This window comes from Patagioenas fasciata, chromosome 12, assembly GCF_037038585.1.
Source record: "Patagioenas fasciata isolate bPatFas1 chromosome 12, bPatFas1.hap1, whole genome shotgun sequence".
NCBI lineage: Eukaryota > Metazoa > Chordata > Aves > Columbiformes > Columbidae > Patagioenas > Patagioenas fasciata.
Genome location: NC_092531.1, coordinates 5,255,866 through 5,274,767, shown reverse-complemented (window position 1 = coordinate 5,274,767; position 18,902 = coordinate 5,255,866). Strand labels below are relative to the sequence as shown.

At 54.0% G+C, this 18,902-nt stretch overlaps 1 protein-coding gene across 1 annotated transcript in view; it reads right to left on the bottom strand.

The window, feature by feature from the left end:
• Positions 1-7,934: 7,934 nt before the first annotated feature.
• LOC136106781 (mucosa-associated lymphoid tissue lymphoma translocation protein 1-like) overlaps positions 7,935-18,902 on the bottom strand; it is a 28,674-nt gene continuing 17,706 nt past the window's right edge. The window contains 5 exon segments of the mRNA XM_071813699.1: positions 7,935-10,081; positions 12,209-12,334; positions 17,917-18,068; positions 18,176-18,307; positions 18,591-18,718. Coding sequence (XP_071669800.1) covers positions 9,746-10,081; positions 12,209-12,334; positions 17,917-18,068; positions 18,176-18,307; positions 18,591-18,718 — 874 coding nt within the window. The 3' untranslated portion in view covers positions 7,935-9,745.

The window sequence follows — 18,902 nt, the reverse complement described above, 5'->3', positions numbered from 1 at the left end:
AGTGCCAACAATTACAGCTGAAGTGGAAAACGCATGAGGCGTTTGGAGTGGCACCTGGAGTTCCTTTTAGGAAGCCTTTGCAAAGGACCGTGAGCGGTCAGGGCCGTTGTGGAGGGCCAAGCGAAACCATTCGCAAAATTCTGGTCACATTCAACAAGTCATCTCGGCTGGGGAAAGCCACCCAGAACCTGTGTGGGATTAGAGCTTCAGTCATTTCCAACTTTTGTTAAAAGAAAATTCCTCAAGTTTTCATTTTGAATTTCATTAAGAAATTTATCTGGCCGACATGTTTTTAACTGCACAAAAGTTTCTCAAACCAAAACCATGCACATTTTCTTTTGGGTTGGCCGGTCTGTGCCCTTGCTTCTGAAAAATGCACAGAAGGGTCGGGCTCTGCTCCCAAGTGACAGGGACAGGAGCAGAGGAAACGGCCTCAAGTTGCGCCAGGGGAGGTTGAGGTTGGATTTGGGAACAATTTCTTCCCCAAAGGGCTGTGGGGCATTGGAACAGGCTGCCCAGGGCAGTGCTGGAGTCACCAGCCCTGGAGGGGTTGAAAAGGCGTTTAGACGAGGTTCTCAGGACATGGGGCGGTGCTAGAGTTGGGTTAGGTTGGACTCAATGATCCTGAGGGTCTCTTCCAAATAAAATGATTTTATGATTCTATGATTTATATTCCCCAGGAAGTTTCTCCACAAAAGCAGCCCAAGGACCACACAGCGAGCACCTGAGGAGATGCGGAGCTCTCAGCTACCTGGAGATAAAAGCAGTCATTAAAAGGCATAAACAAAGGGCATTGTGATTGTTTCGCCACATCTCCAGGCTTGAGAGGAGGCTGAAATAACCTTTACATAATCCCATTAGCATTTCCAGTGAAAACAACGGCATTTTAGGAGGCAGAACAATGTATTTTCTTATCATCCAGAAAGGTCAAAGGTATTTATCTGATTTAATATTTTATAATTGATATTAAGCAACAGAGAAGAATAAGGCAGGCGAGCGAGAGATGTCTGCAGTGACATAGCAGAAGCTCCCTCTGCTTTTGCAGCCGTGTATCGTCCAACAGGCTGGGCGGCAGCAACAGCCCTTGTCCACCGACTCCGCAGAAAGTGGGACCTTGTCGTGGTGAGCACCCCAGGGGCAAGGGCTCCACCACGCTCACAGCGCTGTCACTTCACGCTGCTTCCCTGTCACATCACGGCAGGAGCTGATGCTCCGAGCGTCGCAGCCCTGGGGGGTGAAGCATCCTCATCCTGTCTGTCATCTTCCGTCCTTCTGTCCATCCAGCGCCGGCCAAACCGCCACATCGCGCGGTGGGAAGGGGTGAGACAAAGAAAGCTGAGGAGAAGAGCCCACTGGGGAAGGGGCTCAGACATGGTCGTGATGCGCAGCAGGAACTGAGGCAGTCAGCATGTGTGGACACGTGGCGATGTCCCCACGGCGATGTCCCCATGGCGATGTCCCCACAGTGATGGCACATCCAAAGCTGCAGCAGGTGAGGGCCAGCACCCCTTCCCCGGCTCCACGAATTGCCCCGACTCACGTGGGTCAGGCAGGGACCAGCTGTTGGCTCAGGGGACCCGTGGTGGCCCCACTGTGCGCAGGATCCATGACCGTGCATCGCCTGAGTACCGCGTACTGCTCATCTCTGGTAGGGAATGGGAATGAGGAGGTTATTCTTTGCTGAAACACTCTGGAAAGTCACAGCTGAAATCTCTCACTTGTCTCTCCCATCTGTTTATTTTTACCACTTAATAACACGTCTGTCTTGTCAACTCTTCCTGACACCGCAGTAAGAACATCCAGCTCAGTGCAGGCAGCTTTATCAAAGAGACATTAGCTCTTCGTTACTGTGTGACACCACGTCAGTGCTTTTCGTGCGTGTGAAGTCTGGGTTGTAATATCAAAGAGTGTCTTCCGTCTCTCTGAGGGGGCGATATGACCAATATATTTGAAATTGTTGATTAATATGCAAAAGGTTATCCAAGCTGTGAAGATAACAAGCAACTTCAAGCACTTCAGGGAGTCTCACTTGTTTGGCGTTACACTTTTCACTGCCACATGATGCCACGGGCCTAATTTCAAGTGATTAGTGACAATGGCTAAACAGCCATTGAAATCATCTTTGATAGAGGAGAGAACTCTGGGACCATACGAAGAGACCGTCTTATCAATAATTTCTCACTACTAACAAGTCTTTGCACCAAACCCGCTGCCCTCTCTCTTTCCAAAGCGGTGCCAGCTCTCTGCAGAGGCAGCTGAATGCAGATCAATGGGCTTTATCTTCTTTTTCATCTGAGCAATCTCGGTTTATGGTCTCCACAGTGGACAACTTCATTCACCCCTTATATTTAAAACCGTTCTCCTTGTTTCATTAATAAACTATCTGCTCTTTGGGGAAACCTGGAAGAACCGAGTCTGAACCATCTTATATTTTCAATGAACTGTTTTATCACCTTTCCCTAATTTTCTAGACCTGTTTTTGTTTTAGAAGTTTTGGAAGCAACCAATGTCCTCATTTCCTTTTTGCGCAGGGTCATTTCACTGAACAAACAGCCTTGCATCTCCCATTCTCCTCGCTGTTCAGAACACACATTCTCATTTGGGCCTATGTTCTGGGAGCAGAACCACAGAAGTGCTGGCTGGAAGGGACCCGGTCCAACCTGCTGTTGGAAGCAGGACGATTGCCAGCACTGGGAGAGGGGAGGGGAGGGGAGGGGAGGGGAGGGGAGCCGTGGGTGTGTGTCTCCGTGTGCCAGGCGCGATGGATGAGGCCATCTGTGACACACAGCTGCGGGGAGAACCACCTGGGTTTGACGACTCGAGACCTCCTTGCTGGTCCTGAGTCTGGCGTCACCTGTACCGTCCTGTTGTGCCTGTGAGGAGACTGGGACTGTCTGGTGTTTCAGAGGCGATCATCAGCTCATGACGTAATACGTGCATTTTAGAGAAAAAGCAACTTCTCTGTTCTGTCCTTGTCTGCGAGAAAAGTGGTGGAACTGCTAAAGGACACACAACCTGCGCTTTGAAAGCTCCTTCCTTCCCTGAGAAGGCATGGCCATGGAATTCCTTCAGGATCAATCCTGCCTGCCTGAGAGGCTGCTTCCAAAAACTAGGCAAAAAGGACCAAAACAGCATTCTCAAGTGTTGCAGTTTCCCCTTATGTACCTCTATATGTTGTGCTATACCGCACACGTCCTTCCCATAGGAGTCCATCCAGGCATCAGGAGGCTCTTCAGACCCCGCTGTCCCGGAATAAAGTCTTGTGTGAGGGAGAAGGGTTTGTTCCAGAAAGCTGGAAGGAGATAAACGAGCTGGTGAGTGAAATGGCTCAACACTCCCCCAGGTTGACTTTCGTTTTTCCCCTGGAAACAACTCCTTCAATTAAACGATGCTTTAGGCAGTGCCCCAGGTGTGCTGCCACACCGCTGCATTGCTTCGTGACGCCGACCTCGGGTCACACCTCTGGGATGCTCCTTTGTCCCCAACAGCAGCCAGACCCGCACCATAGGTAACGTAACCCTGAGAAAACAAACGATGAGCTGCTGCTCTGCATGCAGGAGGCATTTTCCACTCACCAAGCACCTGCGTATTGCTGGATTTCACCAGGTAAGCTGCAGAACTCGATGGCTGGGTGATGCTGATGGGATGAAAGTTCATTATGTCCTTACTCACTAATGTGACGATGGTGAGAGACCCGGGAGCTGCTGGAGGCGTTTCTGCCCCTCTTGCACACTCTGGACAGGTAAGGAGGACAACATGCCTACGGAGGATGGAGATGTTCATAGGTACCCACCAGGAGGCCCCAGTTCTGCTCTGTACCTCTGGTGAGAACAACAAGCAGCAGCTCTGTGCCCAGGGGGAGGCTCAGGGCCCAGCAAACCAAGAGCCATCCCATGAACAGGCTGCCCAGGGCAGTGGTGGAGCCACCGTCCCTGGAGGGGTCCAAAAGGCATATAGACGAGGTTCTTAGGGACATGGTTTAGTGCCAGAGTTGGGTTATGGTTGGACTTGGTGATCCTGAGGTTCTTTTCCAACCAAACGATTCTATGATTCCTGTCCTGCCTCCACGCCGCTCCTCAGACACGTGGGAACATGGCAGTGATGCCCCAGCGGTGCCTGAAACACCCACAGAGGCCTTGGTGACCCAAAGGTGCCGGGAGGATTCTCTTGGCATGAGGACACACTTTGGTGTCACCTGCCTCCATAGCTGTGTCCCGGCCTGGCCCGAGATGTGACCCATCGCTTCTGCTGCCTTCTTAGCCCCAACTTGCTGGTTTCCTTGTGTGGTCAGTTCTTCAGGTGCAGAAAGAATCATGGAACAGTTTGGGTTGGAAGAGACTTATAAGCTCCCCCAGTGCCCCCCTGCCATGACAGGGACATCTTCACCAGCTCAGGTTGCTCAGAGCCCCGTCCAGCCTGGCCTGGGATGTCTCCAGGGATGGTTCATCCACCACCTCTCTGGCCAACCTGGGCCAGGCTCTCACCACCCTCAGGGGCAAAAATGACAATTGATGAGGCTGGAGAGTGGCTCATCTGGGACAAATTGACCTTCTCCTTGGTCACAAAAAAGCCAAACCTCGAGGAAGCTGCTGCCAGCAGAAGGGCGCTGGGCTCAGGTACGTGTGCCAGTGTAATGCGCTTCTTCCCTGTATGCTGGGCCGGTGATTTCCCAGTAACTCAACAAGCCAGACAGAAATGTCATTTCACTGCCTTGTTCTCTCCTCCTTTTAGGCACACTTGCCTTGTTTCGCCAGAAACTGCCAAACATCAGCAAACAAGCAGAGAACCACATCCCAACGAACTCTGTAGCTGAAGAGGAGCGCATCAGGCTGTCGGCCAAGGTCCTTCCCTCCAACCCGCGAGCAGCGACGAGAAATAGGGGCATCTATCTAAAAATAGAATCATTGCCGTTTTCATCAGAGATTAATGAATGTTTTAAAGCTTCGGTTCACGTGGTGCTTCTCAAAGAAAACACAGCAGACCTGGGCGAAGGGAGGGCAGCTGTATCACCTACAGAAAAGCTTTTAAATCCCCATCAGCTGTTTGTAGCCCCCAGGCACGGCCTGGCCCAGAAACAGGGGAGGCTGAGGGCAACGGCCGCGCTTATGGACGCGTGAGCGAGGGAGGCGGAGAGGGAACGTGAATCGGAGCTGAGTTCTTGCTCCCGCTTTGCCTGCAGTTGTGCAGCTAATGAAGGAGTCCCAGCCTTTCATGGGTCTTGTAGATCTTCTGGGAGAAGCAGACTAAGTAATGACGGGTTTTCTTACTAAAGGGAGCGTGAAGGGGACACAGGGAGCCCACCCATACTGCCCAGGCTATGATCCTGCAGAGAAATGCAATGGGATAGCATCGAATTCCCAGGGTTTTAGAGTTGGAGACACCACCTGCTACTTCAGAACATGTGGGAAAAGGCATGGAGATCCACTCAGAATCGCTGACATAACAAGACGGGTGGGGTTCGCGTGGTCAGGCGAGAAAGGGAAGCGGTAAGAACAGCCGCTTGCTGCCAGGTCGGTACCGCGGCAGAAGAGGACGAGAGGTGAGGTCGGGTCACACAAAGGTGGGTGAAAACAGCATCATCCGTGGGGCAACGGCTGGGGGGAGCAGCAATGAAGAGAGAAACCAAGCGCTGAGTGGGCAGAAGCTGCTGGGACACGGGCACGGCGTGAGCAGAGCCTGGATCGCTGCTGCCCGGCCCGGGGTGCTGCCTCCTTCCCTCCAGCGCTCGGGCTGCAGAGCGGGAAGGACGGGGTCAGGAGAAGCACAGTAACCACAGTCATAGAAAAACAGGCTGGAAGGGACCACAAGGATCACCTGGTGCAACCTTTCTGGGCACAAGCCCGGTCTAGACAAGCCGGCCCAGTCCCATGTGCAGGTGAATCTTAAACATGCCCAGTGTTGGGGTTTCCCCCATCTCGAGGCTGCTGCTGAGCCCTTTGGGATCAGTGTCCCTGCGCACCAGGGCCTGGATCCGCTTGGGCACCTTTCTGTCAGACCTTCTCGCTCCAGGGCACATTTCGGACACAGCAATGAAAGATCAAATCTGTCATCCACCTTATTTGCAATGCGCTTTTCTCACTGCTTCGTTTTACGTTGTGACCCTTTGCTGTTTTGTAGCTCCTGCTAAAAATGGTGATGTAGCTCCTGCTAAAAATGGACTCACGGCACCCCAGACTACTTCTTGTAAAGAGACTTTAGACCTGTACAGTATTGCCATGAACCATATGTTGACCTACAGAAAATGGGAAGAGCAACAGTAACTCCAAAGTGTTAGAAAATATTTACCATTCAAACATGTTTCACATGGACCAAAAAAGGAGCCATATCCAAATACAAAGCTTCTTGTCGTCAGCAGCTGTGACCTTCTAGAATGAACCAGTCCATCGCATGCTGAAGCAACGCTGTTGGTCAAGAAACGGGTTTCTGGCATAGCGCTATTTGTAGGTACTTTTGCTTTCTCTGAGAGACTGCAAATAATGAGATGTAGACATTAACACCTCGTGAATACATTTAACTTTCCATTTAGCTATAGCTACAGCATGACTGTAGATAAGGGTAGCAGCAAACAATCATTGGAGCTTAAAGAACATTTTTAAAGTAAGTACCAAGGCCTCATATTTGTTCTGAAACTGTTTCTTTTATTTTCAGGGAATACTGTTTAATTTAATTGTCTTGATTAAATTGTCTTGGTAGATCTACCATCACAGATAAAAGTCACGGATCCCTGTGCTACGGTCTCAGAGAACCAAGTCGAAGCACACAGACACCCCAGCGCGGGGAAGTCTGCATATCCCGCGTAAGGGGACGGGGCAGACACGGCCTCACCCGTCCCGAGTCACCCGGCTGGTGGCCAAAGGGCCAACATTCCATCCAAACCCACCTCTGCAAGCGCCCGTGTTCTCAGTTATCACACGCGGTGCTGGCCCTGGGCTCGGCTGCTGCAGCTCCTGGAGGGAGTGGGGGAGCTGGTGACAGGGACAAGTCCTACGGGTGGCACGAGGACAGGAGGCCGCCTAATCTCTTCATCAATAACCTGGACAAGGGGATCGAGGGCACCCTCAGGCAATTTGTAGATGACACCAAGTTGAGTGTTGATCTGCTGGAGGGTGGGAAGGCCACACAGAGGGATCTAAACCAGCTGAGTCAATGGGCTGAGGCCAAGGGCAGGTGTCAGGTCCTGCACTTGGGTCTCAACAACCCCATGAACGCTGCAGGCTGGGGAAGAGCGGCTGGAAAAGGACCTGGGGGTGTTGGTGACAGCGGCTGAACATGAGCCAGCGGGTGCCCAGGTGGCCAATAGGCCAGAGGATCCTGTCTGGGACCAGCACTGGTGTGGCCAGCAGGCCCAGGGCAGTGACCGAACCTGTGCTGGGACCTGGGGAGGACAAACCGTGAATCCTGGGGGCAGTTCTGGCTCCCTCACGCCAAGAAAGACCTTGAGGTGCTGGAGTGAGTGGAGAGAAGGGAACGGAGCTGGTGAGGGGCTGGAGCACAAGTGTGATGGGAGCGGCTGAGGGACCTGGGGGTTCAGCTGGAGAACAGGAGCTGAGGGGAGACCTTCTGATCTCTGAACTGCCTGAAAGGAGCTTGGAGCCAGGGGGGTCGGGCTCTGCTCCCCAGGAACAAGCGCCAGGAGCAGAGGAAACGGCCTCAAGTTGCGCCAGGGGAGGTTGAGGTTGGATGTGGGGAACAATTTCTTCCCCAAAGGGCTGTGGGGCATTGGAACAGGCTGCCCAGGGCAGTGCTGGAGTCACCATCCCTGGAGGGCTGGACAGACGGACATGAGGTTCTCAGGACATGGGGCAGTGCCAGGGGTGGGTTATGGTTGGACTCCATGATCCTGAGGGTCTCTTCCAACCAAAATGATTCTGTGATTCTATGATTCTAACCCTGGCAACAACAGAAAAATAAGGACAGTTACTCTGAACCATAGGAAGTTTTATGCATTCAAAACCACCAATAGTGTTTTATTCAGAAAAAATAAACAGCCTCGCTTCGAATGAGAGTACCATTCACATGAGATGATATTTGCTGTGATTATGTGAGCCTGAAACGTATGGTGCCCCAACAGCACAGGAGGGTGCGTGTCATCCTCATAGAGGCAACAGGACCCCAAACACCCGCACAGCCATTCCCACCCACCTCGCTTCGGTTTCCGCTGGTGTTGATCATTGGTTGTCCCTTCGATTCACTCATTATTTCCTGGTTTAGCTTCTCCATCAGTCCCTCTTATTCAAACTACATCCTGTAATTTCCTTCTTTTAGCTTTACATTTTTTCCTAGGAGACTTTCTCGACTTCAGCCAGATGGGGCCTCTCCTCTTTCCCTTGGCTCTGCTCGCGGTGAGGATAAAGCCTCCTCTGTTCTCCCCGGACAGGCTGCCAGCGCGGGTAGGACGGTTTATCTGGAAGGAACATTTCATATTTTTCCGCACTGCAACAGACACAATAAATGGATACGGAAGCACCTTCACTGCTGAAGAACCAAAGCTTAGAAAATGCCCTCTGCATCCCTCTTTCAGAGCAAGAAGACATTGTCACCACCCTGCCACCCTTGACATTGGTCTCCAAGCTCACAGGACCACAGCAGGGACCTCCGGTGGTCTCTGCTCGAGCACCCCAACTCGGATCAGCTCATCGGCACCTTCTCCACTCCAAACTGTCCCCAAGGATGCAGCTCCCGCACCTCACCAGGGTCGTCAGCCCCTGCTGAACTATTTGAATCCCCCGCTGAGCAACCACCGGGAGCGATGCTGAAACCTCCATGAAACCAGCACTGGAGAAGCAGGAGGCGGCTGCAGCCCCTCGGGGTGCCCTTGGGGTTCCCTCCGGACAGCTGGCTCTCCACAAAACGTAGTGCTGGAGGCTGCCCAGAGACAGGCACTTCGAAATAGCATCTGCGCTAATAATGACTTGTTTGAGGTTCCTCCTCCCCCATCCTGCTCTTTCCCACCTCCCACATGGGGAAAACTGCATCTGAGAGGAACTCAGGACTGCAGAGGACCTGACGCCCTTTTACGCCCCGTGTACCACGCTAGAAGGTGTAAGTGCAATCGCCTCGCAGCTACTACTGATGGAAAACCAGCATTCATTGTAAACATACACCTGATATAAAATTGGACCTTCATTTTCTGAGCAAGCAACTGTCTTGCCCAAGTATAAATACATTATTTAGAAATATTAATATATAAATGCATAACTTAAAACCTGCTTTGACACAGGCAGGACTCGCAAGGAAAGAAAACCACGCTGTGAGCCCAGGGCAGAGCTTATACATTCAGTTTTGTCTGGGTCCTTTGGTCAAGCCGCGTGTCCCTGGCATGAGCACGGTGAGGGTCAGCAGCCGCGGTGGGTGCGGAGGCCGTGCCGCTGCCGTAGCACAGCTCTGTAGTGTTTGTGTGTTCCTCACCGCATTTAATGCTGTCACATTCGCTTTCAGGCAAAGCCTAACACGCAGAGAACGTCAGCCGGTGCCCCTGAGTGCCAGTGACGCTGGGTTTTGGCTGGAAACGTTACGAGTGTTGGGTGGTCCCGTCCTGTGCCAGACACGACGGTGACTCCTCGCGGATCCCTGATGCTCCCCAGGACAGGGGGTATTTCCAGCAGCCTTTGAGGGCAGAAGCCTCCTTTGGACAGTGTGATTGCTGAGGCTGGGGAGCAGCTGACGGACTCTGATGTATTTAGCGCTCGAATGACTGCCACCTCTGTAAAAACGGTGTCCCAGGGCTGGGGACAGCAGCCGCGGGTCAGGGGTGGTTGTGCCCCGGGCCAGCGCGCAGCAGAGCCAAGCAGAGCTGGCTCAGGTCACTCTCGTCGTTCTCTTCGGGCTCGCTGGCCTGCGAGGGGTGGCTGCAGGGCCAGCTGCGGCCCGAGCCCGTCCCCAGGGACGCGGGTCCCCGCGGGTCCCCGCACAGGCTGCCCGCGCGGGATGGAGTCCGGGGGTGGCCGGGCTGGGGGTGACTCCTCTGCCCGAAGAACGGCCCCAGCAGGGATTTCTGGAGGGTGGTCTGCAGGCTCTCGCAAGCCTTCTGCCCTGTGCCCTGCGGGGTGTAGTGCAAATCCAAGCGCAGGACCACGTCCGCCTGGGAAAGCAAAGGATGCAAAGTGAATCGGAGACAAAGACTCAAGGCAGAGTCTTTTGGGGCTGCAGCTGTGAGCAGAAGCAGGCGGGCCGGCAGCTCCGCGGGCTCGCAGCCCCATGCTGTGGCACGACGGAGCAGCGCCGCTGCCAGAGGAAAACAGCTCTGGCGCCACGCTCGCGGGCATGAGCCGCTGTTTCTGGATTCCAGGACTTCTCCTGAAATTGGGCCACCTCACTTGGGACCCGGCCAGCCCAGTCGTCACCGCGAGCATCGCCCGCGGAGCGGGAGGGGACAGGGGCTGCGGCCACGGCAGCGACACCGCGGTGTCCGTCCGGCCACGGCTCGGGACCGCTGCACACACCGGAGGAAAGCAGGCACGGGGAGGGATATGAACCACTTAAATAAAACACACCGTGCAGCAAAAGCCAACAGCTTTAAACAGCAGTGCTCTGCGGGGACCCATTCACAGTGTAACGCTATTTTAGATTTTTATGAAAGATGGTGAATAAATCAGAAAATAACCATATTTATGGGAGCCAAATCCTTGAATACGAAGCCCCAGCATGGGGCTGTGCCTGAGATGCTTGGTTGTGCAAAGCAGGGAGATGGATAACGGAGCAAGGAGAAGATTTTGGCAGGCAAAGCAGGGTCCTGGTCTCATGTCTGCACTTAAAATCAACGCTGAACTCTTGGGAAGGGTTCAGAAAAGAACTCCAGGAACAATCAAGGACTGGAAGAGCTGCCATATGCCGAGGCACGTCACGCACTCAGCAAACGGAGCTCGTGTGGGCAGATCCAGGCAGCACGTCGAGCGCAACACGGGGCGCGAGTCTGCGCGGAGCAGAGAACGGCAGCTGGCACGAGGTGTGAGGGGGGAAAATTCAAACGAGAAACAAGGTGCACACTGCTATTTGGGGAGAGATAATCTGCTGGAGACACAAGCCAGGGGAATGGCAACTCTGCCTTTCTCGTGGTCCTTAAATACTTCAAGAGCCTTTGAAGTGGCAGAGAGGCCCAGCTTGGATCAGGCTGGTGGTGTCACTGATGGCAGCGGATAAACCCCCTGCTGCTCGAGATCCCGGGCAGCCCCTGAGCCCATCGCTCAGGCTGGCGAGACATCATCTGAAATATTTGGGTTAGTTTGATCTCCCCTGGGACGACACAGGCTCAGAACAGCCTCCCTGGCTGGGCAGCACAGAAAAATGGAGTGAACAGGAACAACCCCAGGTTCCAGTGTAAGCTGGGGGATGACCTATTAGAGAGCAGTGTAGGGGAAAGGGACCTGGGGGTCCTGGGGACAGCAGGGTGACCATGAGCCAGCACTGGGCCCTTGTGGCCAGGAAGCCAATGGTACCTGGGGTGGGTTAGAAGGGGGTGGTCAGTAGGTCAGAGAGGTTCTCCTGCCCCTCTGCTCTGCCCTGGGGAGACCACACCTGGAATATTGTGTCCAGTTGTGGCCCCTCAGCTCCAGAAGGACAGGGAACTGCTGGAGAGAGTCCAGCGCAGCCACCAAGATGCTGAAGGGAGTGGAGCATCTCCCGTGTGAGGAAAGGCTGAGGGAGCTGGGGCTCTGGAGCTGGAGAAGAGGAGACTGAGGGGGGACTCATTCATGGGGATCAATATGGAAAGCAGCAGTGTCAGGAGGATGGAGCCAGGCTCTTCTGGGTGACAACCAAGGGGCAATGGGTGCAAACTGGAACACAGGAGGTTCCACTGAAAGAGGAGAAGAAACTTGTTGGGGGTGAGGGTGTCAGAGCCTGGCCCAGGCTGCCCAGGGAGGTTGTGGAGTCTCCTTCTGTGCAGACATTCAAACCCGCCTGGACACCTTCCTGTGGAACCTCAGCTGGGTGTTCCTGCTCCATGGGGGATTGCACTGGATGAGCTTTCCAGGGCCCTTCCAACCCCTGACACTATTCTGTGATTCTGTGAACCAAGAGGAAGAGGATGGCTTTTGTGCCTTGAAGGTCAACCAGCTCCTGTACCATCCACCTGGGTGTCACAGTGACACAGACATGTCAGGCATTGCATGGAGACACAGTCAGAGGGACACATCCAGCAGGGACGGGGGGTACCGGCGACATGGGGCTGCTGCAGAACCATGGAGATTTGCAGCTCGCAGCTCCCCACCTGAATTCTCTGCAGTCCGCAGAGCTGGAAGACGCAGTCCAGCTCCTCCCGCTTGTACACGGAGGCGAGCAGCGACTCGGCTGGCTCCGGGCGGTTCTCTTCCAGAACAGCCGCATCATCCACCTCCTGCGTCAGGAACAGAAAAAACAGAGGAAATGTAAGGAAATTGGAGCATCAGCCCTGGTGTGGACAGTCGATCGCCCACGGGACACACTGCTGCTCCCCACAGCAGCGCCCTTCACACTTTGGCTGGGGGCAATGCTGTGTACCCTCATGGAAGTACAGAAATACAGGGGTTTCACACACCGGCCTTGTGCGTGGCAGCTCGAAATCCTAGTTAATCATCCCCTGAGGGCATCTACCAGGAAAACCGGGGTGCAGCGGGACTTCCAGCCCAGCCGACAGCAGCAACAGCTGGTGTCACAACCCACTGCAGCGCAGGGGTGTGCTGGGGGCAGTGAGCTTTCCCACGGCACAGGTTCCAGTTAACCCCCTGCCACCTACAAATCAGTCAATTCTGTCTGAATTACTCAAACTTTCCCAAAACAGCCCTGTGTCTATTAGATCTCCAGTAACGAACGTGCCACTAATGGCACAAGAAGAGACAAGGGAATAAGGGCCTCATGAAACAGCAGTTCGCTCTGGATTTGAGCCCCCTGGGCTGGGTGACAGCCCATGGTGCACCAGCGTGTCCCACGAGAAGGTGTTTCCCGCTGCCAGCAGCCAGCAGGGCCCGATGCTGTCAACGTGGCATCGCCAACAGCGGGACGTGCCGGCGGCGTCGGGCAGGTCAGCGCAGCCACACGTGGCACATCGGGAGGGGCCGACCCACGCAAGACTCCCGTGCTGTTGGCAGAAGCAGCACGGGGTGTGTTGATGAAGGATGTCAGGATGCTGCGGGCAGGCACAGGTTGGAGAAGCACAGGGAGGTGTCGCGAGGCTTAGCAGACCTTGCATAAACTGTTGCCTGCAAGTGGCCACAGCAATTTGTTTCTGGTGAGGAAAATAGTGGGGGTAGAAACTAAAATCACAGAAACACAGAATCATTTTGGTTGGAAGAGACCCTCAAGATCATCGAGTCCAACGTTACCCCAACCCTGGCACTGCCCCATGTTTCTGAGAACCTAGTTTCCACATCTGTTCAACCCTCCAGGCAGCTGCAGAGAGTGAGAAGGTCTCCCCTTCATCCCTTGGGATGATCCCAAAGCGAAGGGGTGAATGCTCGACACTGGGGGCAAATGCCTGAAGTCCCTTCAGCATCCACACAGGGAGGACGTTGTTTGGCCCGGACCCTCACCACGGGGACACGGACCAGAAGGGACCAAAGGCACCACGCGGCCCAAACTCCACAGATTTGGTGACGCACGTCATGCCCAACAGACGCTCCAAGGGATCCACATGGGTGCTGACTTTGCAACACCCTCAGGCAAAACCCCTCCCAGACATTCACTCTTTTTACCATGAAAATGTCACGGTCACCCTGGATCTCCCTCACTGCAATTCAAACCACGACTTCCTTCCACGCTGGAAAAAACTTTTGTATATTTTTGCTTTTCTCACCTAAACCACACTTCTCTTGCTCCTTCTTTATTCCTTTGGATGCCCTTTAGTTGGTCCCCATGCAGCACAGCCCCAGAACTGGACGCCGGGCTGCAGCCTCAGCAGCAGCGAGAAGAGCCAGAGAGGATCTCACACAGACCTCAGAGCTCTGGTTTACAACTTCGGCTCAGTTTTCTGCCCTGGTTTTGTTGCACCAGCTGCTGTGGATTTCGACCAGGATTTGCACACCAGCCGTTTCCCATTCAGGAACCTGCATCTGCTGGATCACAGCCTTGGCCTCAGATCGCATCTCCAGTTCATCCAAAGCCTTCTCAAATCTAACCCAGGCTTTTGGCACCTTGCAGAGATACCCAGTGTTACGGCATCTCTGTATTTAATCAGCGCGTGCTACGGCACATCACTGAGGTCGTTAGTGAAAACAGAAAACAAGCCCGCAGTGTGGGGGACTCATGAATTCACCAACTGGGGCTGCGGCGTCAGGGAATCCACAGACCCACTGTAGTCCCCCAGTTTTCCAAAAGAAACAACATATTCAATCATCCTCAGAGCAGGAAAGGTTTAGTTTTAATTTAATGCCTTTACACGGGGTTTTCCTTCTCAGATGCGGGACTTTGCGCTTCCCCTTGTTGAATTCATGAGGTTCCTGTTGGCCCATTTCTCCAGCCTGCTCATGTCCCTCTACAGCAGCAGAACCATTGGCCACCCCTCCCAGTCAGTGTGAGCAGCAAACCTGCCGAGCGCACGCTCTGCCCCACCATCCAGAGCAACAGCAACGACACAAACTGCTGGTGACACCAGGCTGGGAGGAGTGGTGACACTGGAAGCTGTGCTGCCATCCAGAGACCTGGACAGGCTGGAGAGTTGGGTGGGGAAAATGTAATGAAATAGAACAAGGGCAAGTGTGGAGTCTTGAATGTGGGCAGGAACAACCCCAGGCTCCAGTGTAAGTTGGGGAATGACCTATTAGAGAGCAGCGTAGGGGAAAGGGACCTGGGGGTCCTGGGGACAGCAGGGTCACCATGAGCCAGCACTGGGCCCTTGTGGCCAGGAAGGCCAGTGGTACCTGGGGTGGGTTAGAAGGGGGTGGTCAGTAGGTCAGAGAGGTTCTCCTGCCCCTCTGCTCTGCCCTGGGGAGACCACACCTGGAATATTGTGTCCAGTTGTGGCCCCTCAGCTCCAGAAGGACAGGGAACTGCTGGAGAGAGTCCAGCGCAGCCACCAAGATGCTGAAGGGAGTGGAGCATCTCCCGTGTGAGGAAAGGCTGAGGGAGCTGGGGCTCTGGAGCTGGAGAAGAGGAGACTGAGGGGGGACTCATTCCTGGGGATCAATATGGAAAGGGGCAGTGTCAGGAGGATGGAGCCAGGCTCTTCTGGGTGACAACCAGTGACAGGACAAGGGGTAATGGGTGCAAACTGGAACACAGGAGGTTCCATTTCAATATGAGAAGTAACTTCTTCATGGTGAGAGTGGTAGAGCCTGGCCCAGGCTGCCCAGGGAGTTTGTGGAGTCTCCTTCTCTGCAGACATTCAAACCCGCCTGGACACCTTCCTGTGGAACCTCAGCTGGGTGTTCCTGCTCCATGGGGGGATTGCACTGGATGAGCTTTCCAGGTCCCTTCCAACCCCCCACATTCTGGGATTCAGGGATTATTGGCTCTACCACCTTTCCATGGATCAAGGTGAGGCTGACCAGCCCTGTGACTCCTCAGATCTTCGCCCTTGCCCCGCTGAAGCAGGGGTGACACCAGCTTTCTTCCAGGCCCCAGGAAGATCACCATGAGCTGATGGAAAGTGGCCTCACAGTCTCATCTCCAGCTCTCTCAGCTCCGGTGGGTGCATCCCACCAGGTCTCAGAGATTTGTACACGTTCACTTTGTTGACATACTCCTTGACCTGGTCCTCCACCAGGTCTAAGTCTTCCTTGCTCCAGACCTGGTCTCAGGGGCCTGGGAGTCCTGGAGACTGAAATGAAGCAGACATCAAGCACCTTGGCCTTTTCCACATTCAGTGTCACCTTGTAGAAACCCTTCTTGTTCCTACTTTGACTTTCCTAACCCCAAGCCTACATGCTTGAACCACATGTCTATAGCCCTTCTACACCACCCACCCTTGCTTCTACCTCTTGCACACCTCCTTTCCACGTGTGAGCTCAGTTAGGAGCCCTGGCACGTCCATGGCCTCCTGCCACCTCTGCTCCCCTTCCTGTTCATCAGCATCCTCGATAATCCACCAGCTCCCCACGACCTCTCATATCTCCAGGGCCACGTCCCACAAGCACGCAGCTCTCCAGCCTGATGACCTTCAAGATATTCACCTGGATGAGGACCGAGCCAGTCTCAAGGGATCAATTAAAGCCCTGACATGTGAGATTCAAAGCAAGTACTTCCTTCCATTAGTCTCCTTTATCATTTCTGGCTGAATAGGAGTCAGGAAATGGAAAAAAGGTATTTTCTAAATTAATTTTTTAGCCCACTCATAATTATTTATAAACATTTCCCCATGGTGGAGTGCATTATTTAATACAGATGATGCCCAGTAAGTGGCAAGGCCAGAGTTTTAGCTGGCCCAGAGTTTCAGATATTCTAAATAAATTGCAGAAATGGTGACTGGAGAGGCCATAGGTCAAACAGCTCCAGAAGAAGTGACTTGGAAACAAGGAGATCAAACATAAAAGTTTAAAAGAAGTGGACACTGGAACAGCACAGAGTATAAAATGGGAACGTCTTAGATCTCAGCATCAGATGTCAGGATGTGCTGCCACCACTGCAGACACCACTGGAGGTCAGTGTGAGCTCGCAGAGGACAGGGACAGGGATCCCACCGCCCTGGCTCTCCTGGGGTCCCTTTCTGGTCTTCCCAGCTCCTCCTGAGGCAGCTCCGGATGCAGGAGCAAGCAGCTGGGTCCCCCTTTCCCCGCCATGAGGGGTGGATACACACAAACACACAGACAACACGCGACGTTCACGTGTGCTTAGGGAGCTCACGAGGGGAAGTGATGCTCCGGCTTGGTCCTGGGCAGGATCAGGCTCCAAACCTCCCGCTGCATCAGCAACCACAACGGACCTGGGGTCAGCGTCCCTCCATGAGCAACAAGGGTAAAAATCCACCAGAGTCACGCTACGCTTCAGCAAAATGGCTACGGAAAATGAGGAAGATGGTTAGCAAAAAGGAGCAGCGAGTTAAATCCATAGTGGGGGCACAGAAACCACCAGGAAAGACCACGCTGGGCATGTGGTCTGTTAAGAAAGGTGTGAGAAACGGTGCGAGGAAACTGCTCCGGCTCGACTGGGAGCAAGTACAGGAGGATATATTGTTGCATTAAGATATATCACAGAACCACAGAATGTGAGGGGTTGAAGGGCCCTGGAAAGCTCATCCAGGTCAATCCCCCCATGGAGCAGGAACACCCAGCTGAGGTTCCACAGGAAGGGGTCCAGGCGGGTTTGAATGTCTGCACAGAAGGAGACTCCACAACCTCCCTGGGCAGCCTGGGCCAGGCTCTGACACCCTCACCCCCAACAAGTTTCTTCTCCTCTTTCAGTGGAACCTCCTGTGTTCCAGTTTGCACCCATTGCCCCTTGTCCTGTCACTGGTTGTCACCCAGAAGAGCCTGGCTCCATCCTCCTGACACTGCCCCTTTCCATATTGATCCCCAGGAATGAGTCCCCCCTCAGTCTCCTCTTCTCCAGCTCCAGAGCCCCAGCTCCCTCAGCCTTTCCTCACACGGGAGATGCTCCACTCCCTTCAGCATTGTATTAGCACAGTGGACTATGAAGGCACAATTCAAAAAGCCAGATCTGCTTCCAAATGCAGAAAACAGAAAGCCTGTTCACCTCGATCAGATTAACTGCAATAATTTAATCAGGCAGGGTAGAAATTGATCTGAGGAGTAACTGGCTAAAGGCATCAAAAGTGGCAGCCAACCTAGTTTTTGATGCATTAGGAGCAAGGCGCAGGGGGTGTGCAGGGCACCAGTACGTGGGAGAACACTCAGAGGTGTCTGCAAGGAGGATTGTTTGCACCAGAGACAGCACAGAAGATCCTTGTCCATGTGGGTTCAGCCTTTTCCAGCCCTCAGAACCCCATAACACTCCTCCCACCCCTGCCCCAGTGGGAACTGGGGGGACGGGACCAGCATGGGGACTCACGGTGGGTCTGCAGAGCAGGACACGGGCGTCAGCGACGTGGGCCGGGGGCGGCTGCAGCTTGGCGCACACGTACATCATGTTGGAGAAGAGCCGGTGGAAGCAAAGCTCCACCTGTGCACCGCAGGGGAAGGTCAGCGTCCTGCTCAGTGGGTCTGGAAGGAAAAGCCCCGCATGGTCAGCAGCTGGTGGCTCTCAGCTCCTCGGGGGTCCCACCAGCACCCCCCGGCAGACACAGGGATCCCCAGCTCTCCCCTCTCACCGTGGCCGCGGCCCCACTGCTCGGCAGCTGCTCCCGAGGGGCAGATGGGGTCCGTCAGGGACCGGGCTTCCTTCAGGGTGTGTTTGATCTCCATCACCTGCTTCCCAGTGACCAAGGGATCCCGGCCGATGTCTGAGGAAGAGTTTGGAGGAACAAAGGTCACTCCAGGTTCCTTATTTATCATCCTGCCTTTCAGACCCTGCACGAACATCTCCGTACCACTGCCAGGTCATTAAAAGCTCGCATGGGTCATGGCCTGCAGTTTGGTTTATATGGAGGGGGATCAGAGGTGCTGATCCTCACCCTTGCTGGGATGGCTGGGGTGCCAAAGAGCCACTCGGTTTCTGCTAATACCTCTTCTCACCCTTCTACTGAAGGAAGCGGTTTCTAGCCTGGATTAAAAACACTTCTTTACCTTCTAACACGTCCTCCAGCATATGTGTAACCTTCTTCTCCTGCAGAATATGTTTCTTCAGATATTTCATGAAGATCCCAGAGCTGAACTCCCCATCCTGCAACTCATAGGCTTCTGCATCTTCACACCTGCAAGGGTAAGGACTCATCCTCACGTTTCTGCAACGCGCACAAAGCCCCTGGGGTGAGTCAGGGCTTGTCAGCTCCATCTAGAGTCTGTTGGCTGAGATCAAGGTAGCAAAGTGCTTGGTTTTGCCCCAGGAGAGGATAGGAAGGGCACAGGACAGGAAAAGGGAGGGAGGGAGGGAGGGTG